This window comes from Balaenoptera acutorostrata, chromosome 9 (assembly GCF_949987535.1).
Source record: "Balaenoptera acutorostrata chromosome 9, mBalAcu1.1, whole genome shotgun sequence".
In the NCBI taxonomy this organism is placed as follows: domain Eukaryota; kingdom Metazoa; phylum Chordata; class Mammalia; order Artiodactyla; family Balaenopteridae; genus Balaenoptera; species Balaenoptera acutorostrata.
The window spans coordinates 98,432,760-98,460,689 of record NC_080072.1 but is presented as its reverse complement, the minus strand read 5'-3'; the positions used below and the strand labels follow the sequence as shown (position 1 = coordinate 98,460,689).

Sequence of the window (27,930 nt, the reverse complement as noted above, 5' to 3'; positions counted from 1 at the left end):
AGTCCAGGTGCGGCTCTGGAAAGAAGCCACGTTACTATGGCAACTTCGAATCGCCATTTTAGGTCTTCCCGCGGCCTCCGCCCTCGCGTCACTTCCGGTGTCACCTGTGTGGTTACAGGGAGCCGTAAACAAGGTGTGCAAACTTCTGGAGAGCTGTCGGGATGCTGCAGAGCGGGGCGGCTGGAGGCCGTGGCTGTGCTCTGTGCCCACTGCTGGGCGTCCTATTCTTCCAGGGTGAGTGAGTCGGCGGCGGGCTCGGTCGCACTTCCGGCCGGGGGCTTAGGGAAGATGGTCGCTTTTCCGGTTCCGGTGGGGGGTCTCAGGAAAGCCCCCACTGCGCTTCTGGGAAGGAAGGAAGCGGGAGGGCGTGGGGAGGATGTTCTCTTCTGGTAATCACCACCCACTGAGGGGTGTCGGTAGCTTGTCCGTACTTTCATGAGCCCCTGGCAGCTCGATCACCTTGCGTGACTGTGCGTTGTACTGTGGTGATGGCACGGATAGATAGAATCACGGAGGGCACTGGGTTTGGGGGCACCCGGTGTTATCTTATGATGAGTTATCAGTGGTTGACTCGGCTGTGGTTTTGTGGGCCGTATATCCTGATTTGGAAAGGACAATACTAGTCTTCAGTAGTTCCAGTAATTCTGGGAAAGAAAATGATGACTGTTGCTAATTTCTTTTGTAGGTGATTGTCAGGGCCTATGAAGTAAAACGTTTATGAGTCACAGAAAGGATGTGCTTTGATTTCATTGTAACAGAGATGCATGTGTTGAGGAAAAGCAACTGCTTTGGTATTTTAATAACAGTTTTTTTTTTTCTTAATACAAGGAAGGGAATATCAGTTCTGTTAAGATTTTAATCTATTAACCGATATCAGAAGTATAGTATTCACACTATCACATAATCTTAAAATTTGGATAAGTTTTGCTTTCATGCAATTTTCAAGTTGCATAAATTTCAGTCAACCTAATTACCTTCATTTAGGGTGCAATTATTCCCTGGATTTGTGTGTGTGTGTGTGTGTGTGTGTGTGTGTGTGTGTGTGTGTCTTCCCCAGGAAATCATATGTTAGTAGAGCTAGCATAGGAGTGTATTGTTAACTTCATAAAATTTCCCTGTGAGTAATGGGAATTTCTGAAGGGGATCTTTGATATAAAGGCTTCAGATGTGCTAAGTCTCAGCAGGTAGGGCTAGGGAGTTTTAATTTATTTGATGACTAGTATTTATGCTGCCAGCATACTCCCTGATCCCTCCCAGCTGCCTGTGTCATAACAGGTGTCCAGTTTTTCAGCTAAATTATTTTGCAATATACTATTTAGGCAGACCTACTGTCACTCCAAATAATCCTAAATTCTTTTTCAATATACTATTTAGGCTGAACTACTGTCACTCCAAATCATCCTAGTTTCCTCTCTCTGTCTGTCTGCCTGTCTCTCTCTCACACACAGAGAAATGTTCAAATATTGTCCTACTGAAAAAAAATTCTAGAAATGGTGGGTGGTTTCACAAACTTGATGTCATTTCACATTGAAAAGTGTCCATCAGTTCAGCAACCAAATAATTCAAATGTTATAAGTTGAGTCTATGATCTGTATGTATTTGTTGATTTATCTTTTGCCTAAAAAAACCACCCAAAAACCCCAGCTTTATTGAGATATAGTTCACATGCCGAACAATTTACCCATTTAAAGTGTACCATTCAGGGAATTCCCTGGTGGTCCAGTGGTTAGGACTCCTTGCTTCCACTGCAGGGGGTCATGGTTTCGATCCCTGGTTGGGGAACTAAGATCCCTCATGATGCACAGCATGGCACGTCCAAAAAAAAAAAAAAAGGCGTACCATTCAATAGTTTTTAGTATATTCACAGTTGTGTAATTATTATAACAATCAGTTTTAGAACATTTTCATCATCCCAAAGAAACTCCATAGACATTAACAGTCACTCCTCATTCTTCCCTCCCCACTGCCCCTGGCAAACACCAATTTACTTTCTATTGCTGTGGATTTGCCAATTCTGCACATTTCATAGAAATGGAATTGTACAATATGTGTTCTTTTGTGACTAGCTTTTTTCACTTAGCATGTTTTCAAGGTTCATCCATTTTTGAGGGGGTCTTTTGTTTTGAGTCTCTTAGGTAATAGACTTTGGTTTCATACCAGTTTAATTGCCTTTCCTCTTCATATTTAGGACCCATTAAATTATTAGCTTGTTTGAATTCTTCCTAAGTTATAAGTATGGTCCTGCTATATCAGTTGTCTAAGTATGTAAAACCAGTAGATTAGCAAGCCTAGGGCTCTTACACTTTTCTCTTTTCCACTTGAGTGTGCAATTTTATGACTCAGTTTGACAGATTTGTATTTTGGAAAATTGGGTGTATAAAATTGGGAGTTTTTGTCATTTTTTCCATTTCTTCCATGTATAAAGTTACTTATGGTTAAATGTGATTTTCTTGTTTTCCTCCCAGATTAAAAATTTTTTAAAATTATTATAATTATTTCTATAGTTGGCTGTTTTTACCTGGCAAGAATGCTTTTTCCCTCTGGGGAAGAGATAAATATCCATTAGCACATTAGGCCTAGGGTGAAAGTTTCTGAATGAATGTAACATTGGATTGATATTTTTTTCTTCTTATTTTATTTTTTGAGTGGAGGAGGCAAATTATTTTATATCCATTGATTTTAGAATACTTTTAATTTCAGTAAAACAGAGAAAAGTGCTTATAAGTGTACAGCTTAATGAATTTTCAGAAACTGAACACACCTGCGCAACCAGCACCCAAATCAGCATGTAGATTGTTACTGGCATTCCAGAAACTTTCCCTGTGCCTCCTTTCAGGCATTCTTCCTTCTCCTCCAGGGGGAACCGATATCCTGATGTATAGATTAGTAGTGTAGATTTGTTTAGTTCATCCATGGATGTTATGGTTACTTTTCTGTAACTATACATTTAAGACCTGCTTATCCAGTGTTTAGATTTCAGTGAAGTGACTTTACATATTGATAACTTTGTGGCAAAATTATGTTCATGAATATGGAGTTTATATATATTAAGAAGGAAGAAGCTGCTAGTAGGTAGTTTGATTAAAGGTGTACTTGCTGTAATTCAGTAACCAAAATTTGCTCAGAACTTGTAATTTTTATGCTTATTTTATAACAATTTTTGCTTTATAAAAGGAAACTCTTGGTTTGGTTCAGTTGACTAAATATTACTGAGCATCCATAGTGTGCTAGGTTCCATTTCAATGAGCTTAGGGTCTATCGAAGAAGACAGACAAGTCAGCAGATAATTTTAAAATCTAGTACTAAGAGAGAAATGCACTAGAAACTATGGCATCACAGAGGAAGTGCCCTTAATCTGCCAAGAGGATACAGGGAAGACTTCCTGGAGGTGTCTCCAAAGTTAAATCTGAAAGAAGGATAAGAGTTAGAGAAAGGGAATGAGGAAAATTCCAGACATAGAGAAGAACGTAAACAAGGCATGGAGGTAACTTTCCAAGAAAATTTTCTGAAACTTGCTTTGATTAGATTAACTTAAATCCCGTGTTGACCCCAAATATATCTCTGTGGTCAGGAGGATGGTGTGCTGGAGCTACCTCCTACTGGCTCTCAAGAGCCAATCATGCACATGTCTTCCTAACTCAGCATTCAGAAACTTTTACCTTCATAGCTTGAAATTAGCCATGGTGGGAGTATTTGTACCACTGAAATCAGAAATTGTCAAACCTACATATTTGGGTTTTCTATTTTTAGCTGTTCACCAGCACACCTCTGGATGTAATGATTAGTTTAGGCCAATCTGAGTCACCTTCCAGAGCTGGGAGTAGGGTCTAGTTATTCTTGGTTTGCTCCCCTCCCACCAGATCCATTCACTTCTCTTCTCTGTTTTGCCTACTCCCTGGAAAGCTGACCTATAAACCGCATCATCCAGGCTCCCGTCCTCTGGGTTCCAGTTAGGTTTGATCAGTGGTAGGCATTGGCAGGAGATTGGAGGGCAGGAGGAGAAAGACATTTTTCTTCCCTGCTCCCTCCCTGTCATGGTGCCATGGTTGATAGTGGTTATGTTCCTCTGTGGCTACAGCTTCTGTCAAATGGCCCACAGATCCACCTCTTACCAGGCTTCAGTAACACCATTTCCTCCCTCTGCCCCTTCAGGCGTGGAGTGGTAAAGGCTTTGTGCCTTTGTTGGCTTCCTTGATGCTGAGAAAAGTCCCTTTGAAAAGTGACCCATACACTTTTCAAAGTTTTAGCTGATTTTGCCTTCTGTTTCCTGCCTGGACCCTGACAGAGGCCTCTACCCCCAAGCTCATGGGCTATGTAGGAAAGGGTGGATATCTAAAGAAAATCTGGGCATTGTTAGGAAAGGAGATGAGGGGAATGGATATTGAGCTGGTAACAAACAAGAGTTCACTACCTTCAGTTTGGGTTCCTGTGGTGGTGATAATCAAGTGGGTATATCCAGTAATATTTGGACACTCAGAGGCAGGTCATGGCCAGCAACATAGTTTGGGGAATCATTAGCCTATTAGTGGTTGTGAAATCTATAAAACTGGGTAGGATTGCCCAAAGAGAACATGTTGAAAGAAGGACCATGGGCTCAGGGTGGAACTCTGAGGAACACCAGTGTTTAAGGGATGGGTAGGAAAGGAGGAGCCTTAGAAAGAGATTTGATAGAAACTAGCTGAGATGTCGAGTGTGTGCGTGTGTGTGTATGTAACACAATCAGTGTGGAGAATTGGTTGGAGGGAGACTAATGAGATTCTGATTTATAACTCTAATCCATAGTTCTTTTTTGCTATAAACCAGGGTTGGCAAACTTTTGTAAAGGGCCAGATAATATTTTAGGCTTTGTGGGCCACATGATCTCTGTTGCAAGTATTCAACTTTGCTGGAGTAGCACAAAAGGAGCCCTAGATGATACATAAATGAATAAAGTTGGCTGTGTTCTAATAAAACTTTATTTATAAAAAGGTGTTGTAGGCTAGATTTGGCCCATGGTCCATAGTTTGCCCATCCCTGCCCTAAACCAACTGCCCCCTTGACATTATCCCTTGGATATCTCAAAGGCACCTTAAACTTATCCAAAATCAAACTCATGTTCTTCCCTGCCAAGCCTGGTACTTTTCTAGTCTTCCCTGTGTCAGTGAATGGTATCACCAAGCCAGAAATATGGGAGTCATCCTCAATGCCTCTCTTTCCCAAACATTCCACATATGATCTAACACCAGTTCTTGCTGATTTTACCTTGTATTGTTGTCTTCCTAGTTCTCTCCCTGTCCACTGCCACCAACTTAGTTCAATCTTCCCTTATTTCTCACTTGACTATTGTAGTAGCTTCCTAAGTAATCTCTTTATATATACTCTTAGTGCCTCCTAATCGTCTTCCCTAGAGCGAGGTTTTAAAAATGCAAACTTCTTCATGCCCCTTCTCACTCAGTCCCATACTTAAGTATTTTCCATGGCTTCCCATTACTCTAAGAATAAGGACCCAAATCTCTAAGGTCCTGCCTGATCTAGTTTCTGCTTACCTCCTAGCCATGTCTCAGTCTTCTCTCTCACGCTCTTTGTGTTGCTGCCATTCTGCCTTTTTTTCAGTTCTTTGACTGACTGTGGACAGTTCCTTCCTAGTTCCTTCCTGACACAGGACCTTTGCATACGCAGTATCCTCTGCCTGGAATGCTCCCCCTCTCCTCACCTTGTTATCCTTGCTTCAGAACTCAACTCAAAAGTAACTTTTTTCAGGCAAGCTTTCATTAACCACTCCCTGCTCCCCTATCATAACTGGTACAGTTCTCATAACCACTCTGTCTTTTCTTCACAGTGCTTATCAGAGTTTGTAATTATACATTTGTCTTTATGATTGTTTGATTAGTGTATTGAACTTCTGCTTCATTTTAAGCTCCAAAACAGGGAGTGTATGTATTTTGCTCACATTTAATCCTGAACTTAGAGGGTGGCACAAAACAGACGCTCAATAAATCTTTGTTTGAAGAATGAGTGAATGAATGAGTGTATCATCCTGGAAGGCTTGAGACAGAGAAGGTCAAGGAGCAAACAATTACTGCTGCAGAGGGATCCAGTAAAATCAGGAGAGAAAGCTGCCTATTGGTGTTTTTGTCCTTGGATTTTGCTGTTTTAAGACAATAATGCCTTTTACTAGAAGTGGTAGTGGAGTCCAAATTGTGCTGTAGGGGTCCAGAAGTGGATGGGAAGGGAGGAAAGGGAAACGTCAGATATAAACAACTCTTTCACAAACTTGGCTTAGGATAGAGAGGGCAGTAGTTGGTAATGAGTAGGATTACAGGGTTAAGGAAAATTTGTTATTGTTTTGTTTTATTGTTATATATTTGTTTTTACAGATGGGAGAGAATTCTGTGTATTTAGAGGCTGAGGGGAGAAAGCCCCTCTTGAAAGGGAAATGTTGAAGACAGTAGAGAGGGCTTTTTTTTTTCTTCTTTCTTCCTGGAGCAAGGCTTGGAAGGGAGGGATCCAGGCAGAGAAGAAGGGCTTGACCTTGCTTAGAAAAAGGGACACCACATCCTTTCAGATTGGAGGTAAGAATGGGTGAAGATGCAGGAAGATATGTGACTAAGCAATTTGTATGGCTTCAAGTTTCTTGAAGAAGAGAGACATTTTCTTCTGAGAATGAGGGGTTTATAGGTTGCACAGAGGATAAAAGAGAATGGCAAAGTTTGAGGAGTCAGAAAGAGGAGATGACCAAGGCTGGTTAAAGAGTCATCATGCCTCATTAAGGACTTAGCTGTGGATGGAACTGATGAATTTCTTATGGTAACTGTCGGTGCATTGGTGTGATTTTTCTCCTTCAGCGCACACCAGCCATAGTCTAGAAGTGGTCATCTAGAGCTGAGCTTTTCCTGATTCAGTGCAATGGAAAGGTAGGTGTCTAGGGGACTTAAGAATGTTGAAAATACTTTAAGAATGGGGATAGGAAGAGAGTGGGTGACTAATAAGCACACTTTGTTCCTACATGAGAACTTTTGGTGACCTGTCCACCTCTTTCTCTTGGTCTCTCTCTGCCTTCTCCCTTCCCTCTGACTTTTGCTCTTAAGGTACTTCCTTTAATTTAATGGAGGAAATCATCTTTACAAATTGAGTGCAAGCAATGGTATATGTGCTCGAGTAGCATTATGTACTAAATGTTATGTGAAAATTGAAAAATAGTAATAAACTGCATCAGAGAATTTGGGAAGGCATCACAAGGGGGGTGATATTTGAGATGGGTTTTGAAGGGTGTGAGTATTGGGGATGTGGTTACCAGGCAGGATTGGTAGGGATGGGGAGAAACTTCCAGATAAAGACATATTCAAAGAAAGTCACAGTGGCATGAAGGACATAGTAAATTTGAGAAATGGCAGGACATTCTGGGCATAGTGAAGGGGATGGGATGGGTAGGTGGGCAGAGTAGCAGAAGTTGGGGGCCAGACTGGCACTATTTAGATTTTATGTTATAGCCCAATAGAGAATTACTGAAGGTTTTTGAATGTTTGTGGTGTTCATTTTAATGACAATAGTTAACATTTATTGAAAGTTTCAGTTTCAGGTGCTATGCTAAGCATTTTATGTGTTACCTTCTTTAATCTTATTATATCCTCACAGTGACACAATGAAGTAGGTCTTTTAATTATTCCCACTTACCAAGTGAGGAAATTGACTCTTGAACAGGTTAGGTAACTATGATCAAGGTCTCACAGCCAGAAAGCAGCTGGGCTAGAACTCAAGTTCAGGTCTGTCTAATTCTAAATCTAAACTTTAAAATCTCTTTGCTATACTTATGTTTTAGGATATATAAAGAGTATATAAAGGATATATAAAGGATATATATCCTTTATATATAAAGGATATATATCCTTTATATATAAAGGATATATAAAGAGTATGGGGAGTGTGTAGATTAACCATTCATTTCTGCCTTCCATTTTTTAGAGCTTTATCTTAAGTCATGAGTAAGGTGGGTCAGGAGTGAGGGCTTAGGAGAGAGTAGGGATTTAGGGATGAAGGCTTTCCAGGCAGAGGAACAGCATTTGCAAAGGCATAGGAGGAATAACAAGTTTAGCATGGCAAAGTCAGAGAGGATGTCTTGGATGAACCAGAGGTAGTCCTCATCTTTGGGATGGTCAGATTCTTAGTAGAGTTGTGAGCTTAGTCTTGGTCCCCTGCTTTTAAGAGGAATGTGAACAGACTGGATTGTCTAGAGAGGAGCAAGAAACATGATTCAAAGCAGCAGAGGTAAAGGCAGTGGAAATGATGACTCATAAGTATGTCTCTGATAGGAAAGTTTGAGAGACTAAGGACAGAACTAAAGAGGTGTCAGTAACGATGATGAAGCTATCTAACGTGCATTGAGCATTTACTCTGGGTTAGGTAGGCTTCTTAGTGTGGTACGTGTTTTAATTCATTTATTCTTCACAGTGACCTTCTAAGGTAAGTGTTATTATTATCATTCCTACCAGGATGAGAAACTGAAGAAATCAAGTAAACCTACGAAGGCCACAGAGTCAGCAAGTGATAGGGCTGGGATTTGCATCCTTTCTCAACCAGAGGGACTGTTGTTTTCTAGGATGGTGTGTGGGTTTGCTCTCTTCTGAAACCTTGCTGCTCTGTTTGCCTTTGGCCTGCCAGATGAATCATGGCTCATTGTAGTGGAGAAGGAAGCAGGAAAAACAAAGTGCTGCTGGCTTACTTTCCTAAAAAATGGCTCCCTAGTGGAAGAGAAATTTCTACCACTGTTCTCTGAAAGCAGAGGGAATGGTCAGAAGAAAGTGCTAACTCTTTTGGGGGGAGATGGGATGTCAAGGTTGGATATACGAGGGGGCTTCCCTGGTGGCACAGTAGTTAAGAATCCGCCTGCCAATGCAGGGGACACGGGTTCAATCCCTGGTCTGGGAAGATCCCACATGCCACGGAGCAACTAAGCCCGCAAACCACAACTACTGAGCCTGCGCTCTAGAGCCTGCGAGCCACAACTACTGAGCCCACGTGCTACAACTACTGAAGGCTGTGTGCCTAGAGCCCGTGCTCCACAACAAGAGAAGCCACCGCAATGAGAAGCCCGCGCACCGCAACGAAGAGTAGCCCCCACTCGCCGCAACTAGAGAAAGCCCACGTGCAGCAACAAAGACCCAATGCAGCCAAAAATAAATAAATAAAATAAATAAATTAAAAAAAAAGTTGGATATATGAGGTGGTTTTGGAAAGAAGAAGTCTCTAAAGAGTTTATAAATGGTATCTTATTTTTACATTTTAAAATGCATTACATTGTAAATTTAATAAACTTTTTCCTCCCCATGATTTACTTTTCATGGATGAGTGATTCATTAACCAGCTTTAAGAAAGGGAAAAACAAAACAAAACTAGATAGAACCTTGGGGTAGATTTATAAAACTTTTTTTTTCTTTGAAAAAAAATTCCTATTCTTGTTTTCTACTTTTATTTTGCTGGTGGTTGAAGCAGTGATAGCTTCAGGTTACAGTCGTGTTGTACTTGGGGTAAATCCCTCAGACCACAGCAAGTGCCATATTCCTGGAGTATAAGTGTGTCAAGAGAATGGGTGGTGTTGCCTTTTAGCCTTCTGTGGGCTGACCCGCTTGGTTGTAGTTAATTTAACCACAACTCTGTATTTGGAAAAAGTGCTGATGTGACCAGGTTTTAAATTTTTACCCAAACATTCATTCTATGATTTAATATCGTAAAATGACAAAAATACCACCCTTGATTAATGCAGATATCTGCTCCTTATCCTTTTGGGCCTGCCTGAGAAGATATTTATTGCTACGGCTTTCTGATGAGAGCCCTAAAAATGATAAATAGTGTTTCTAGGGCTTCCCTGGTGGCACAGTGATTAAGAATCCACCTGCCAGTGCAGGGGACACGGGTTCGAGCCCTGGTCCGGGAAGATCCCACATGCTGTGGAGCAACTAAGCCCATGCGCCACAACTACTGAAGCCCTTGCACCTAGAGCCCATGCTCCGCAACAAGAGAAGCCACCGCAATGAGAAGCCCGTGCACCTCAATGAAGAGTTGCCCCTACTCGCCGCAACTAGAGAAAGCCTGTGCACAAAAACGAAAACCCAATGCAGCCAAAAATAAATAAATAAAATAAATAAATAAATAAAATGGGTTTCTATATTGTTCACTCACGTCTATTTATTCCACCCAGTGTACACATTTTAAATGTTTGGGCTTGCTTTGATTAGGTGTTTACATCGTCCTTTCCCTGGAGATTAAAGCAGATGCCCATGTCTGGGGTTATGTTGGAGAAAATATCAAGTTGAAATGCACCTTCAAGTCAACCTCATCTATCACTGACAAACTCACCATAGATTGGACATATCGACCTCCAAGCAGCAGTCGCACAGAATCAGTAAGTGTATACTTTTAAGGATATTTCTTTGAGCCTTCTGTGGTCAACAGCTCTGGGATCCTTTTATTCTATGTCACAGGTACACCTTAGGCCTTCTCATCTTAAAATAGAAGATGAGCTTCTATTAAATAGAAGGAGATGAGCTTCTACCCTATATGACATTCATCTGGTCATGTAGGGCTTTTTCTTCTTCTGTGTGAGAATCTTGCAAATAAGCTATAGGAAAAAAAGTCAGAAACTCAGAGGAAATGTGGTTTAGTTTTGTTTCTCCTTTGTTGTTTCTTTTTGCTTGGCTTCATAGCTTGAGTTTCAGATTTGTTGTACTAAAAAGGATACCTCCAGGCTGTTGAACAGAGAAATTCTATAGGTCCCAGTCTTAGACATCCTTTTGCTCAAAGTTGCTCATTTCCTGTCATGTGAAGTTGTCTCAGTGGGTGTTTCTGTTTGTATATCGGTACTTGTAGATTTATCTTGGCATCTTCTCCCAGTGTATAAACATCTGCACTGATTTATACAGCTCCCTTTGAAGGAAATTATAGGGCACCTTATGCTGATGACAGATGCTGTTGATGACAGATGGTCTTGCAATATTAGAAGCAATATATTTTAATCACACAGATAAAACACATTTATGGCTCAAATCCCATTGTGGATGTCTAATTGAAGATTGCAATGCTATTAAAAAACCCTTTTTCTGTATGCTTCCAGCAATATCCTAGGTCAGGATACTTTTTATCAAGAATGTGAATGTCAGAGCGGTATGTAAGATTGTATTTTTGAAAGTATCCTTGATTTGTTTATCCTGTTTCCTTCATTAGAAGTACTTTCTCTTTGATTTTAATGTATAAACTTTGGATTTTGTTTTAGGAACCATTATTGAATGCCATGTAGCATCTCTCAGTAACTACAGTAGGTGCTCCAGTTGTCCTAGTGAAGGTGGGTCCAGTGAGCTAGGCTGTATTTGTGGTCCCTTTTTCTCCCTTCCTTCCTTCCTTCCTCCCTCCCTCTTTCTCTTTCTTTCTCTCTCTTTCTCTCTCTCTCTTCCTTCCTTTCTTCCTCCCTCCCTTCCTTCCTTCCATCCTTCCTTCCTTCCTTCCTTTCTTTCTCTCTCTCTCTCTCTTTCTTTCTTTCTTTTTTTTCTGAGGTAACCTTTTATTTCTTGGCTGACAGGACTTGCAGACCCATGCTCCTCCCAGCACCTTTTATCCTGCCCAAGCAGCGGCAGCCTAGTCCAAAAGCTGCCATGGCCAAAGGGGTTGGGGAGTCACTTCACATTCCAGGCTGGAGGACTGGGGGGCTTGGGGATACTCCCCCACAAACCTTTGCCAGCAAGAGGCCATGAGTCACCCCAACCCCAAATCCTGCATTCTGGTAGGAGGTGGCAGTACCTCCTTCCAGCTCTCCAAACCTGAGAGGGGCATGCATGAACACACAGGGCAGGACACAGACCCCCGGCTCCAGTAATGGCAGTCCCCAACACCAGCCTCTGCCCAGGTCACAACCCCAGCCCCCATCCCAGGGCAGCAGGGGTCTCTCCTCCTCCTTGGTCCTCAGCGATGGATGGAGCCCTCCACACCAGGCAGAACAGAGGCAAAGTCAGAAGCAGCGGCAGTGGCGGGGAAGGAGCAGGCACCGAGACTGGTGGATCTGGGGCCCAGGGCTCTCCCGAAGTCAGGGCAAGCTGTCTGTCCAGGCAGCTCTGGGGCTAGACACTACGTGGGCGTAGTCGGCTGTGATACGGGTACTTGGACACCTTTCCGTCCTGATGCTAGCTGATACTTGTCTTTGGCTGCTGCTCGCTCCTTGGCATCAAAATACCAGACAGTGATGGCGTACCTGGTGGCCTAGGCTGGTTTCACCTCATGGGGGTTCTGCCGATCAGACCAGAAAATGAGCAGCCGGTCAAAGAGTGGCTCAATGTTGGCTACCACAGGACGGCCCTCAGGGAATATCTGTAGCAGGCCGCCATGCACCTTGACGTACCAGTTTTGATTCAGGTAATAGATGCAGGTGATGCAGCACCCATCGCCATGTGGATAGTCAACATGTCTCACCTACCCCAGCCCGTTACCTGGGTAACACACCACCATGGCCTTGGTGCGCCCATTGATGACGTAGCTGCCCAGCCTCCCAGCACAGTGGCGGATTACAGCATCCACGTGGGCCATGAGAGCACTGATGCTTCGGTAGCCTGGCTCATGGCCTTCCACCCAGGCGATCTGCTCCCCACGGATGCTGCGTGGCAGGATAGCCCGCTGGCCCGTCACGCAGGCGCCTGCCCCGCTTCAGGGCCTCCACCTCTGCCAGCACTCGGCCACCCAGTGCCGCCCCCAGGAAGCTGTCCTTGGCGCAGATGCCATCGTACCGCATGCAGGGCACAGTATAGCCCAGGGCCAGGCGCTCAGGCGCAGCGGGCAGCACCTCCTCCCTCAGCCCGGCGCTGGCCTCACCGCTGCCGCTGCTGCAGCCTCCCCCTCCGCCTCCGCCTCCTGCTACTCCTGCCTGGCCCAGGGCCGCTTGCTGGGGGCGGGGGCATCCCCACCATCCTCTGCCCATTTCCGTTTGGGGGCCTCGGGCCGGGCGCCCTGGGCTGCCAGTCGCTGGCACCCCTTGGTGACCATCGCCGCAGCACCGTCACTCTGCAGCGGCCGCAGCTCGCCGCCGTCCTGCCCGCCGAAGCCCTCCCGCAGGGGGCTGGCTGTGGTGGAAGTAGCTGTGGCTCTGGGGTCCCACTCCCCGCCGAGGCCTCACCAGGCGCTCCCGGACGGTGGTAGGAGGACAGCAGGGGACAGGGCAGGTGACTCTCCACCCCCATCCTGGCCCTGCTAGGCTCCAAGGGCTCTGACACCGAACCCGGCAACTGAGGGAGAGCCTGACTCAGGGGCTGCGGCTGGCGCGGGCTGTCCACGGCAGCAGTGTCTTCATTCCCCGGGCATGGAGGGCGCGGCCCAGGCCCGGGGTGCCACCCTCCTCCCCCTCCTCCTCCTCCACTTGATGCAGCCGGGGGCCGGGGCAGCTGGGCCTGGCGTGGGGCAGGATGAGGCAGGGCAGGTGGCAGAGGCCTTTCTCGTGCCCTGGGGGTGCTTGCTGGTCCCCAAGTCCTCTGCTGTCCCTAGGGGCTTGGGAAGGGACCTGTCACGGTGGCGAGGTTTTTCCTCCGGCCCCGGCGCTGCGCCGCCGTTTGTGCCAACCATCCTGCGCCGCACAGCACGCCATTCCCTGCCCCACCACCTGCGACGCTCGCCCTCCCTCCCTCCCTCCCTTCCTTCCTCCGTCTCTCCCTACTGCCCTCCTGCCCTTCCTTTCTTTCTTTCAACTTTAAAAAAATTTTATATTGAAGCATAGTTGATTAACAATGTTGTGTTAGTTTCTGGTCCTTTTTTCTTTAGACTTAAAATAGGTCACTTTATTCTGAGTGGTCAGGAAACTATGGCTGGCTTCATATGGCTCTTCCTCCTTGGCCAAAAGTAGGACAGAACAAACAGTGGGGATCTTCCTGGTGCAGAAACCTTAAATGCAAACAGCAGTTCTCGTATGGCGCTCTTCTCTGTGAGGCTAGTCGAGAGATCAGCAAACTCATCCAAGTTGGAATTAGTGGACCCTTAAAGTTGCATAACACTATGTTGCAGTTACGTGATCAGTCAGGATTCTGTCAAACTAATCAGTTAGCAGGATTTGAGTATCACTAGTTTAACTTGAAACTCACAGGTCGGATTAATCTTGAAGATTCACAGCAGGCTTTGTTTTGTCAATAAGGAGTTTCAAACCCTTTTATACTGATGCTGATAATCAGAGATAGGTATTCTTTACCTCCCTCTTTGGAACATTCTACACATTTTATTATTTACTAATATCTGTATTTCCCACTAGATGGTAAGTTCCATGAGAGCAGGGACTGTGCCTGATTGGCTCCCACTGTATCATTTTGCTTAATACAGTGCCTAAGGGCACATAGTAGGTGTGCAGTAAATATTTGTTGAATGAATGCATGAACAAATGAACCAAGAAGTGATTCAGCATCTTCTCTGGGAAGTTGCTTTTCAAAATTGGGCAATTCAGTGTTTGTAAGTGCCTGGGTTCTTAAGTGGGGAGGTACCAAGTAAGAAAAGAACTAGGAAAGGCTTGAATCTTGCATAAGAGAGAGAGAGAAAGATCATATTATATTGTAGTGCTTGCCCAGCCTACCACCAAATATAATTAGGTGTTTTTGGTGATGAAGTATATGATTACCAATCTGAAGTAGCATTGTTTTAATTCAATGTATATTCATTGAATGCCAATCATGAATCTGACTTGAGGTTTTTATTAATTGCCAAGATAGATAACTTGAGAGAGGCTTATGTTACAGCCTCCTGGTGATTTTGAGAATGAACAAAAATCTCCCCTTTCCCACTTATTAGCTGTGTGCCTTCGAGTAACTCATTTAATTTCTTGTTTTTGTCCTTGTTTCCCTTTCTGCCTGCTCCATGTATAGTTCAGTGTTGTGAAGCTCAAATGAGTAAATGTATAGAAATAGTTTGCACACTATAAAGTACCATATGAATTAGATGCTGCTTTAGCATAGGGTTTCTCAGCTTTGGCACTGCTGGCATTTTGATACAGATAATTCTTTTTTGTGGGGGCTGTCCTTTGCTTTGTAGGATTTTCAGCAATATCCCTGGCCTCTACCCACTAGAAGCCAGTAGCACTCCTTCCAGTTGAGACAACCAAAATTATCTCCAGATATTGCCAAGTGTCTTGAGGGCAAAATTGCCCCTGGTTGAGAACTGCTACTTTAGGACTTTGGGGAGAATTTAAAAGGGGTTCAAGAATTAGGATCCCTGGGTTCTTTCATCAGGCCTTTTTTTGGACAAGTTTTATTAACCTGTCTTTTAATCTATAGGATGGAAGTGAACAAAACATAAAAAAAAATTGTCCAACTGGGAAAACCCACTACACATTTGTATTTTATTTTGGACCTACTTAGCTTTACGTTTTCATTGCATTTTCCAAATTAACTTTTTTCTCATGGTGTTGCTTTCTTAGATTTTTCATTATCAGTCTTTCCAGTACCCAACCACAGTGGGCACGTTTCGGGATCGAATTTCCTGGGTTGGAGATGTATACAAAGGGGATGCGTCCATAAGCATAATCAACCCTACCATAAAGGACAATGGGACATTCAGCTGTGCTGTGAAGAATCCCCCGGATGTGTACCATAATATTCCAGGGACAGAGCTAACAGTCACAGAATGGGGTAAGCTAACTGCCACCAACCTTCTTCTGTAGTGAGTGCTCTCTGACTACTGTGGTGGTTTGTGGGGAGATCAGTGAGAAGCAAAACTACCTATCTTCATAAGCCGGTTGGTCATTGGGACATTCTGCCATTTTGAATTGTCTGAGGATGAGTTTTTTTATCTTTATTTTTCAAACTGACTTTTTTTTTCAAATATCGTCATAGTTTCTCCATTATCCTTTTAAAATTTTAATTTCAGGTGACCAGAGGTCTTGTGGAATGTATGGCAAACCCCTGAATAAATGGAGGGTTGCTGTCTGTGTGAAATAGAAGTCATTCTGGTTTCCCTAATATGTTCATACCCTCAGTTATGAGACTGTGTTCTTGCCTGTTTCTTTTTTTTTTTTTTTTTTTTTTTTTTTTTTTTTTTTTTTTTTATTTTTTTTTATTTTTACAAGAGATAGATAGACTGACACCAAGCATTGTACATGGATGACCACAACAAAAGCAACAATGATTGCAATTACCAAACATGAAACACACTTATACTATGTCATAATATTGACATTCAGTCCAGTAATCCTCCACTGTAACAGCTCCTTTACTTTGCAGTGAAAATTGATTTGTATATTCTTTTCCTCTGAGTCCTTGTGGGATTTTTTTTTTTTTTTAATTCAGACAGAAAGTCACAAAAATTATACTCATCCTCATCAGTTCACTCAGTCCCATGTAATTAATTTCTTTTTTTTCATCTTGATCTTTTGTTAGCAGTTTTATGAGTTCATCAGTTTTTCATTAGAGTTCTGAAAATGCTTATTCATTCAGTTCAGCAGTACAGTCAGTTACCAGAAACCTGTACTTGTCAGAGTCTTTTCCATGAATTTCTTGAAGATGAAACTCTTTTATAGGAACATATTTGCAAAATCATCAGAGTACACCCAGAACTGTCTGTAAATGACAAAAGACTTAAAAATGACCATGGTTAAAGATTTGATGAAAGTTCATAATAATGCAGTTGACAAGAAAATTAGTTATTTCTGAGATATACATTTTAAAGTAATAACTAGGATTATTACTTATAACATTATACCAGAACATATAAGATTTTTAGAAGTTTCCTGTAATGTCTGAAACATTTATATTAACATATTTCCATACATATTTCCATATAAATACAAATATAAGATTTTTAGAAATTTCATGTAATGTCTGAAACATTTATATTAACATATTTCCATACATATTTCCATACAAATACAAATATAAGATTTTTAGAAATTTCATGTAATGTCTGAAACATTTATATTAACATATTTCCATACATATTTCCATACAAATACAAATATAAGATTTTTAGAAATTTCATGTAATGTCTGAAACATTTATATTAACATATTTTCATACATATTTCCATACAAATACAAGATTTTTAGAAATTTCATGTAATGTCTGAAACATTTATATTAACATATTTCCATACATATTTCCATACAAATACAAATATAAGATTTTTAGAAATTTCATGTAATGTCTGAAACATTTATATTAACATATTTCCATACAAATAACCCAATGAAAGTTTAGTATTAGTTGTTTTGTTTGTTTTTTTATACTGCAGGTTCTTATTAGGCATCAGTTTTATACACATCCGTGTATACATGTCAATCCCAATCGCCCAATTCAGCACATCACCATCCCCACCTCATCGCAGTTTTCCCCCCTTGGTGTCCATATGTCCATTCTCTACATCTGTGTCTCAACTTCTGCCCTGCAAACTGGCTCATCTGTACCATTTTTCTACGTTCCACATACATGCATTAACATACGATATTTGTTTTTCTCTTTCTGACTTACTTCACTCTGTATGACAGTCTCTAGATCCATCCACTTCTCAACAAATGACTCAATTTCGTTCCTTTTTATGGCTGAATAATATTCCATCGTATATATGTACCACAACTTCTTTATCCATTCGTCTGTTGATGGGCATTTAGGTTGCTTCCATGACCTGGCTATTGTAAATAGTGCTGCAATGAACATTCGGGTGCACGTGTCTTTTTGAATTACGGTTTTCTCTGGGTATATGCCCAGTAGTGGGATTGCTGGGTCATATGGTAATTCTATTTTTAGTTTTTTAAGGAACCTCCATATTGTTCTCCATAGTGGCTGTATCAATTTACATTCCCACCAACAGTGCAAGAGGGTTCCCTTTTCTCCACACCCTCTCCAGCATTTGTTGTTTGTAGATTTTCTGATGATGCCCATTCTAACAGGAGTGAGGTGATACCTCATTGTAGTTTTGATTTGCATTTCTCTAATAATTAGTGATGTTGAGCATCTTTTCATGTGCTTCGTGGCCGTCTGTATGTCTTCTTTGGAGAAATGTCTATTTAGGTCTTCTGCCCATTTTTGGATTGGGGTGTTTGTTTCTTTGATATTGAGCTGAATGAGCTGTTTATATATTTTGGAGATTAATCCTTTGTCCGTTGATTCATTTGCAAATATTTTCTCCCATTCTGAGGGTTGTCTTTTCGTCTTGTTTATGGTTTCCTTTGCTGTGCAAAAGCTTTGAAGTTTCATTAGGTCCCACTTGTTTATTTTTGTTTTTATTTCCATTACTCTAGGAGGTGGATCGAAAAAGATCTTGCTGTGATTTATGTCAAAGAGTGTTCTTCCTATGTTTTCCTCTAAGAGTTTTATAGTGTCCAGTCTTATATTTAGGTCTCTAATCCATTTTGAGTTTACTTTTGTGTATGGTGTTAGGGAGTATTCTAATTTCATTCTTTTACATGTGGCTGTCCAGTTTTCCCAGCACCACTTATTGAAGAGACTGTCTTTTCTCCATTGTATATCTTTGCCTCCTTTGTCATAGATTAGTTGACCATAGGTGCGTGGGTTAATCTCTGGGCTTTCTATCTTGTTCCATTGATCTATGTTTCTGTTTTTGTGCCAGTACCATATTGTCTTGATTACTGTAGCTTTGTAGTATAGTCTGAAGTCAGGGAGTCTGATTCCTCCAGCTCCATTTTTTTGCCTCAAGACTGCTTTGGCTATTCGGGGTCTTTTGTGTCTCCATACAAATTTTAAGATGATTTGTTCTAGCTCCGTAAAAAATGCCCTTGGTAATTTGATAGGGATTGCATTGAATCTGTAGATTGCTTTGGGTAGTATACTCATTTTCACAATGTTGATTCTTCCAATCCAAGAACATGGTATATCTCTCCATCTGTTGGTATCATCTTTAATTTCTTTCATCAGTGTCTTATAGTTTTCTGCATACAGGTCTTTTGTCTCCCTAGGTAGGTTTATTCCTAGGTATTTTATTCTTTTTGTTGCAATGGTAAATGGGAGTGTTTCCATAATTTCTCTTTCAGATTTTTCATCATTAGTGTATAGGAATGCAAGAGATTTCTGTGCATTAATTTTGTAACCTGCAACTTTACCATATTCATTAATTAGCTCTAGCAGTTTTCTGGTGGCAGTTTTAGGATTCTCTATGTATAGTATCATGTCATCCGCAAACAGTGACAGTTTCTTGCCTGTTTCTTGAAAGGGTACCTCCTCTAAAGATGGAGGCAGCACATTTCTTTCATGTTGCAAAGAGCAACTGTTTCCTTTTAGTGTGAAACATGAGGAGAGTGGGTTAAGGGTTGACCTTTTGTTCTACACTATTCCCTGGTGACTGATGAGTGGTCATTCTAGTCCTTATTTGAATTTGAACCAAAGATTTAGAGATTCAGAAATGACAAAGTATCTATGGTTCATTATAGATACCTTGTCATTTCTGAAATCTTTCTGTATGTCTCTCTCTCTCTCCCTCCCCTTCCTCTTTCTTTTTTCTTTATTTTTTTAAGGCAACTCATAGGTTTCAAAGACATAGGAACATTCATACTGCTGGTAGAAGTAGAAACTGGTATAGTTTTTCTGGAAGACAGTTTGGTAGTATAAATCAGATGCCTTAAAATTATATACCCTTTGATCCAGTAATTCCATTTTAAAATTTATTTTAAAAAATAGAGCTAAATATTTATATACAAGGATGATCATCATTATATAACTCATAGATTCAAAAATTGGAAATAATTTGAATATCCAGCAATAGAAGATTGATTCAATATATTATTTAATATGGTAGAATACTATGCAGCCATTAAAAAAAATCACACCTGGAAGGAATACTTATGGGAAATATTTATAATATAGTATATAAAAAAGAGGCTAGAAATAGTATGTAAACTATGATCAATACTTCTGAACATGTACTCTCCTCCCTATATTCAGACTCATACCCACATACTCCTAGAAAGAAGATTGAACGGGTAGATATTGACATATTGATCCTAGGGAGTGGGATTATGGGTAAATTTTAATTCTTCTTTGTCCTTTTGTGTATTTTCTACTGTTTCTACAATGAATTTATGCCCTTTGTAACCAGAAGAAATACAAGAGCAAAAGTAAGACTATCTCATGTCAAAGGAAGCACTTTGCATGTCCCTCTCTTTGACCTCTTTTTCCTCCTCCAGGTTTTGGCACGATGCTCTCCTCCGTGGCCCTTCTTTCCATTCTTGTCTTCATTCCCTCAGCTGTGGTGGGTGTGCTGCTGCTGGTGAGAATGGGGAGGAAGTCTGCGGGCCTGAAGAAGAGGAGCAAGCCTGGCTCTAAGAAGTCATCTATTGAGGTTTCAGCTGAGTAAGTCCAACTGCAGTCCTGAGCAATCAACCCTCTTCAGAGACCTGGTTTGTGGACAGTACCCAGGCTTCTGCGTCATGCCTTCCTTTCTTCCAGGATGAATTTAGTTCTGCTGAAAGGGAAATGTGTGGATGTTAATTTAGAGAGAGAGATGGAGGGATAGATAGCATAGTCCTAGTCTCTTTTTTTTTTTGAAATGAGATGGTGTAGTGCTGTGGTTCTGAATATAAATTCTGAAGTGAATCTCTCATTCCTTCAAAATGGACAGGAAATTCCAACAAGTCAGTTATTTTCCCCTTTTCCTTGTTTTGGCACTGAGCTGATGTCTCCTGACAGAAGTGCCTGAGCAGTGAGAGAGGCTTTAGAACAGCCAGGGAGAGCAAAACAGTTTAAATAAGTGAGAACTGTTCTTGGTCAGCAGATGCTCGGAAGGGGCTAATTGGATTGTGGTTATCAAAAGCATTTGCCAGTGAGCAGGTGTGATCCAGTATTTTCCCTAAGAACAAATCCACTAAAAAAAAGGTAACAAAAGTCTACATAAAACCCTGTTGATTCTCCATTATCTATATCAGGGGCTCTTAACCTGGGGAGAGAAGACTTACTTTGAGAAAGTCTAAAATCTTCTTTCAGTGTGTGTGTGCATGTGTGTGTGCATGTGTGTGCGTGTGCACATTTATTTAATGGGAGTAAGAGTGCCCTTTACAAGGAATCTGTGGCCCCACAAAAAGGCAAAGAACTCTTGGTAAAAATACTAAAACGTCTATTTCGAAGCATGGTCTAACAAGATCCTTTATGATCTAACCCTAAGTCACATTGTTTCTTGCCATTTCTTCTCATTTGCTCCACATTCCAACTACAGTGAGCCATTTCCTTCTCCAAACATACTATACTCATTTAGACCTTTAAAAAAATTTTCAACATGCTTTCCTTTTACCTAGAATCCCCTCCCTCCTTCCCTTGTTTGCCTGGAAAACTCTTCCTTATCTTCTAAGACCCTGATGAAATGTCCGCTTCTCAAGAGTTTCCCTGACTCTTTCAGGGAAAACTGATCACTCCCTCCTTTTTGCTGCCACAGCGGTTTGACCTTAACTCTATGAAAACATTTACCACATTGTATTCTAACAAAATGAGCTCAAGGGACCATGTTTTATTTATGTCTTTATCCCCAGCCCAGCACAATGCCTCTGTCGTGGTTGGTGCTGGGTGCATTTCTAAATGAACGATTGTGACTGGCTCCTATTTATTGACCACTTACTATGTGCCAAACACTGTGGTACCTGTTTTACATGTGCTTATTTTGCATTTACTCCTAACCACTACCCTTTAAGTGTAGCTGGTAATACCTGCATTTTGTAGATGAGGAAATAGGTTCCTGGAGCTTAAGTAATTTGCCCACTCACCCTGCTAGTAAGTGGCAGAACTGAAATTTAAAAACAGACCTGTCTGACTTCAACGCTTGTCCTCTTAACTGCTCTACCATACTGAGGATAGTGATTGTTCACATTTGGTTTGTCCTCTTTCTACAGCACTGACCAGGAGAAGGATGACCGCATGGCAAAGCTTTGTGTCTGTTGTGCCGAGTGCCTGGTAAGTCCATGCCATTTCTTCTGTTCACTGTTCATGCTTCATTTTCCTGCTTAATTAACGGAATCCTTCACCCTCAGAGGCAGCAGAGGATATGCAGATAGGTCTAAAGCAAAGTATGAACCAAGGTCTTTCCCCAAAGCATTTTGGTCTCAGGGGACCCCCACCAATTCTAACCATTATTTTATTTTCTGTCTTACGGGCAGAGAGTGGTGTCCTTAGGTTAGGGAAGGGGATTGCGTAGGCAGCCTCTGCTGACTGACAGGGAACATCCTGAAAGAGGAGTGTCCTATGCTGCTGAGGTCATACTAGGAGACCTGGCTGGACTGGCTGAACCTAAAACCCTGAATTGAACTTTTCTTCTGCGCCTCAGTTTTCCCCAGGGAATTTAGAGTGATATAAACTTTTAGGTGACTTGATGGCGTTTGTCAATAAGAAATACCCGTGTTGGAAGGCTTGAGTTTTGATTTACATTTCAGAAAACTGTCATCCCTCCCCCTTTGGGTGCTTGCTGTGACTGGTAGGCTTGTGTAGCTGTTCCAGGATCCTAGGAGGGAGAGAGACTCTCTGATGTGGTACTGTTGGAAACAGGTCAAAAGCAACTCATGATCTAGTACAAAGCATACCTGTCATTTCAGGGTTTAAACTTGAGCCTTCTTTGTACTTACTGCCAAATTCAGCACTTGGCTGGATGACCGCAGCCCAATTACTCACCACAGTGTTCCTTTTTCTCTTTCTCTTACGTACTTGAGTATTATAGGTAAGATGAGAGAAAGGTTGATAGTGCCAGTGGATAGGATCTAATTCCAACCCTTTGGGATTTGAATATTTTGATAACAAAAAATAAGCTAATGTCCTGAAACCAATACAACATTATTAATCAACTATACTCCAATATAAAGTAAAAATTAAAAAACAAAGAAAGAAGAATCACTTTGCTGCACACCTGAAACTAACACAACATTGTTAATCAACTATACTCCAATATAAAATAAAAATTTAAAAAAGTAAATTAAAAAACTAAATAAGCTAATGTTCATAAGATTATTGTCCACATTTCAGATATTGATTTGTTCAACAGTTATTCTTCGAGCATGTATCTGACATGCCCCAGCTGTGATTTTTAGGTACTTAGGAAACAACAGTGAACAAAACTGACAAAAATCCCTGCCCTCAGAAGAAATTACATTCTTTCCATTCCTGGAAAACTCTCATCATCTGAGACACAGTTGAAATGTTACCTTCTCTTAAATTGGGGTACAAACAATAACAAACTAAAAAAATTTTAAAAATTAGTAAAATATATAGTATGTCAGATTGTGCTTAATGCTGTAGAGAAAAAATAAAATAGGAAAGGGAGATGGAATGGCTGGATAAGGGGGTATGATACCAAATAGGATGGTTGGGGGAGTTCCCTGGCGGTCCAGTGGTTAGGACTCTGTGCTTTTACTGCCGGAGCCCGGGTTCAATCCCTGGTCCGGGAAGTAAGATCCCGCAAGCCGCAAGGTGTGACCTAAATAAATAAATAAATAGGATGGTTGGGGACACCCTCGCTGAAATGATATTTGAACAAACACCTAAAAGTAGAAGCAAGCGACATGGCTATCATGGAGGAACATTTCAGGCAGAGTAAGTGGTTGGTGCAAAGACTTTGGGGAGGGGCCATGATTGGCATGTTCTAGGAGCAGCACAGAGGCCAGTGTGGCAGGAATGAAGTGAGCAAGGCAAAGACTAGTACTTCTTCAGAGAGATAATGTCGTATCTTATAGAACATTATAGTGATTGTAATCACCTAGAATTTTATTCTTTTTTTAAAATAAATTTATTTTATTTAATTTATTTTATTTTTGGCTGCGTTGGGTCTTTGTTGCTGCGCATGGGCTTTCTCTGGTTGCGGTGAGGGGGGCTACTCTTCGTTGCGGTATGCAGGCTTCTCATTGCGGTGGCTTCTCTTGTTGTGGAGCACAGCTCTAGGTGCGCGGGCTTCACTAGTTGTGGCACACGGGTTCACTAGTTGTGGCTCACGAGCTCTAGAGCGCAGGCTCAGTAGTTGTGGCACACGGGCTTAGTTGCTCCGCGGCATGTGGGATCTTCCCGGACCAGGGCTCGAACCCGTGTCCCCTGCCTTGGCAGGCGGATTCTTAACTGTTGCGCCACCAGGGAAGCCCTAGAATTTTATTCTTAATGAAACAGAATCCACTGGAAGTTTTTGAGAAGAGAACACTTTGAACCGATGTATGTTTTAAAAGGATAATTCTGGCTTCTCTGTTGAAAATAGGTGGTGAGTGATCATGACAGAAACAGAGTACAATTAAGAGACTTTAGCAATGATGCAAGTAAAGGAAGAGGGTGATGATTTGGACCAAGGTGGTGGTGGTGGAGGTGGTGAGTAGTTGTTTTCTGGTTATAGTTTGTAGGTAAAGCCAGAAGGACTTCTTGATGAGTTGCATGTGTGTGTGAAAGAATGAGAGGAGTTAAGGATAAATCCAAGGTTCTTGACTTGAGCAACTAGTAGAACAGAGTTGCCATTTTCTAATATGTACAAGCCTGTGGGTAGAACAAGCTTTAGGGGAGCTGAGTTTGGATATGTAAATTTGAAATACTTGTTAAACATTCAAGTGGAGATGTGGAGTAAGCAATTGGTTTTATGGGTGTGGAGTTCAGAAGAGAGGTCTAGAATGGAGATATAAATTTAGGAGTTATTAGTATATAGAGACTGGTAGAGATATTTCCACCAGGGAAATGAGAGTAGATAGAGAGGAACTCAAAGGACTGAGCCCTGGAGCTCTCCAAGGTTTATAGATGGGGAAGATGAGGAGAAATTAGCAAAGGAGGCTGAGAAGGAATGTCCAGTGAAGTGGGAGGAAAACCTGGAGAGCTCTGTATCCTGGGAACCAAATGAAGAAAGCGTTTCAAGGAAAAGAAAGTGATTAACTGTGTCAATTGTTCCTGAGTCAGGTCAAGTAAAATGAGAACTGAGACTTGATTATTGGATGATCTGGTAACGTGGAAGTCATTGGTGGCCTTGGCAAAAGCAGCTTCAGTGGAATAGTGGGGATGAAAGCTTGACCAAAGTAGGGTCAAGAAAGAATACAAAGAGATGTATTGGTGAGAGTGGGTATAAATGACACTTTCAAGGAGTTTTGCTGTGGAGGGATGCAGAGAAATAGGGCAATAGGTAGAGAGAGGTGTGTGTCAAGAGTTGCTCTTCTTTTTACGATGGGAGAAATTACAGTACATTTGTATGCTGATGGGAATAAACCAGTAGAAAAGGAAAATTTGATGTTACAGGAGAGGGGGGAGGATTGCTGGAGTGACTTCAGGATCTAGTGCACCAGTGGAGATGTTGGCCTTAGATAAAAGCAGCGAGAATGTATCCATGCTAAGAGCAAGGAAGGCCAAGTAGGTGGGCCCAGATGCAGGTGGGTGGGTAAATATGATGGGAGCTTGTGGAAGTTCCCTACTGACTGCTTCTCTGTTCCCAATGATGGGAGAAAATAAGGTCATCAGCTGAGAATGAAGTGAGCTGAAGGTGTTGGAGGTTTGGAGAAAGAGGGAAAGATATGAAAATAGTCATCTAGGAGAATAGAAGAATGAGAGGACTAGAGAAATGGGGTGTGCCAGGTAGTACTAATGGCCTACTCGAGCTTAGAAGTAATGAATACAAGTTTGAACAATAAAGATAAGAATAAGAATAATAGTGATAGTAGTTCATCATGAATGAGTGCTTCCAAATTGCCAGGCACAGTGATGGAAACTGAGGTTTAAAGAAGTTAAATAACTTTACTCAAGGTCACATAGCCAGCAAGGGGTGGAGCTGGGATTGGAACCCAGAGGTAGACTGACTCCTAGCCTAAACTCCTAGCTACAGTCTTGCACATTTTGCTACAGACAGACATCTTTTCATGTGTGTTGAGGTTTTAAAAAATAGTCACCAAGGAAAAGGGAACCCTTAGGGTTTCAAAGCAGAAATTAGCCCAATAGATACCAATTATAATGAGGTCCTGTGATGCTTCTTGGGAATTTAGGTGGGTTGAGTCAGTGCCATTTCACTGTTGATGTTTCCCCTGGCCAAGTTCCATTTGGGGGACCCTAACGTGTGGTCTTTGCCTGAATTCTGACTGTGGCATTGTACTTCATATACCCACCACAACTACTGTTCTTTCCCCTCCAGGATTCGGACTATGAAGAGACATATTGATGAAAGTCTGCATGATAGAAGAAGAGTCACCTAATAACAGAAAATATCCCATTCCACTGGCAGCTAAAGCCTCCCAGAGAAGTGGAGCTGGCTTGGACAGTAGTGATGGAGAATTCTGGAAGCCATCAGTGAAGACTTTAGGAGCCATTTATTTATTGAAGAAATGTTCTTTGTGTATTTATAAACTTCAAAAACTCTCAGAGGAAACTCATAACTACCCCTTTTAATAACTTATACTCTAATTGAATGAAGGAATTCTTTTCCTAAATAGAAAGATACTTTTTGTTTTGCCTTTGGTCTTGAATGTATTACATGTTTTCTTCCAATTTTTTGAGGGAGAATCCTAGATGTTGGCCACACTGCTGATGCCAAAATATGTACATATATTTAATGAAATGGAGCTTGGAGCTTCCTGATGTGCTCCCAGGCAAAATGTTTGTCTGGGATAGCTATTCTTTGTTTTTTGCTCCATGAACATTTTCAGCTGTGAGTTAGCATACAGCATATACTCATTGGTTTAATTATCTCATCATCAATTGTGTTTGGGAGGCTTGGAGTGAATAACCCCAGTTTTTTTTTTAGAGTTGGTAGGCTCGGGAGTCAGTGGTTTACTTTGACTGGGTTTTTAAAGTGTTAAAGTGCCTTCAGTTTACAATTAAGGAAAGAAATGATGAGATAGAGGGATTTCTTTCTTTTGTCTTACTAGGTGCAATTTGTTATTTTACTTTCTTACAGCTGACTGATTTATGATTTCCTTCTTGACTTTTCAGATCAGAGGCAAGAAAAACTCTTCAAAAGGTTTTTAGTGGGGCTAAGTAGACTATTTTACCAGTAATTTGCAATGAAATCATCTTTTAACCTATGCTGTTCTTCAAAAGTTGTTTGATTTCTAAAATGCGGAAAATATGAGCAAACTAATGTATTTACAAACTGTTTTTGCATAATATTTGAGGTAAGGAAGTGAGGGTGTGAATAACCTATACTTCCTCCTTCTGTTCTCTTGGTACCTTCTATTAGCTTCCTCCATTCTACTGCAGCAACATATTTCAAATTTTAATTTACATGGGATTTTCTATAAGCCATTAAGAAATATGTATGAGCAACAACTACTGAGCCTGTGCACCACAACTACGGAGCCCGTGCGCCTAGATCCGGTGCTCCACAACAAGAGAAGCCACCGCATTGAGAAGCCCGCGCACTGCAATGAAAAGTGGCCCCTGCTCGCCGGAACTAGAGAAAGCCCGCACGCAGCAATGAAGACCCGATGCAGCCAAAAAAAAAAAAAAAAAAAAAAAAAATGTATGACATATCAGGAGGAAGGGTTGACTGTGCAGTCCTCTGTAATAGAGGGATAGAGTTCACTTCTTAATTACGAGAGACAAAAATTATCCTCTCTTCCCATCTTTGATTTTTTAACAGATTAGCCCGTTTCCATGATATTTTGCTTGGTGGCTCAGGAGGTTTCCATATTATAGCATAACACACTGTATGCTGTACAAAAATCACTTTTATATTTTTTTTGCTAAGATCTATTTTTAAAAATTTGGGTTATTAGTTCTCATAGATTTGGCCTGGCCTCTTTTGTTAGTCTAGTGCTAATCCAGTGGGATATGTTTAGCACAGTCTTAGGGCTACTATCAGTTTCCTTCTTCAGTCCTTATATTGAGGCCTGGGTTACAGCTTTTTTTCTTCAAAGGAGCACAAAGCAGTGTTGGGACACATGCCTTTTAAGGATGGAAGGAAGATTAAGTTTTTTCTTTCTTTAACTTACTGTTTTAATATCTTCTAAGGTGCTATTCTCTCTGTTTTTCTTTTTGCTGCTCCATGAGTTCTTATCACATTGTATGGAGACCAGCCTTGTCT

General features: G+C 41.5%; 1 protein-coding gene and 1 pseudogene across 2 annotated transcripts; one reads left to right on the top strand and one right to left on the bottom strand.

Moving 5' to 3' along the window:
- The first annotated feature begins 95 nt into the window (after window positions 1–95).
- Window positions 96–27,636, top strand: MPZL3 (myelin protein zero like 3). 2 transcript variants are annotated; one of them, XM_007196585.2, is made up of 6 exons: window positions 96–234; window positions 10,212–10,378; window positions 15,404–15,614; window positions 20,117–20,282; window positions 21,809–21,869; window positions 26,041–27,636. In XM_007196585.2, exons 1-6 carry the CDS (start codon window positions 162–164, stop codon window positions 26,065–26,067), a joined length of 705 nt encoding a protein of 234 aa, XP_007196647.1. In that variant the 5' UTR covers window positions 96–161; the 3' UTR covers window positions 26,068–27,636. The 2 variants fall into 2 exon arrangements, with proteins under 2 accessions (XP_007196647.1, XP_007196646.1); XM_007196584.2 differs by lacking the exon at window positions 26,041–27,636 and adding an exon at window positions 24,145–24,252.
- LOC103011624 (prolyl hydroxylase EGLN2-like) lies at window positions 12,084–13,594 on the bottom strand (annotated as a pseudogene).
- Window positions 27,637–27,930: the final 294 nt, after the last annotated feature.

What these genes read in the sequence shown, in the direction of transcription:
- MPZL3 (XM_007196584.2), top strand. Translation starts at nt 162, where the DNA reads ATGCTGCAGAGCGGGGCGGCTGGAGGCCGTGGCTGTGCTCTGTGCCCA. An exon ending in GCAGCAGTCGCACAGAATCA is followed by an intron (nt 10,379 to 15,403) that starts GTAAGTGTATAC and finishes TTGCTTTCTTAG; the next exon opens with ATTTTTCATTATCAGTCTTT. An exon ending in TCTGTTGTGCCGAGTGCCTG is followed by an intron (nt 21,870 to 24,144) that starts GTAAGTCCATGC and finishes TGTTGAAAATAG; the next exon opens with GTGGTGAGTGATCATGACAG.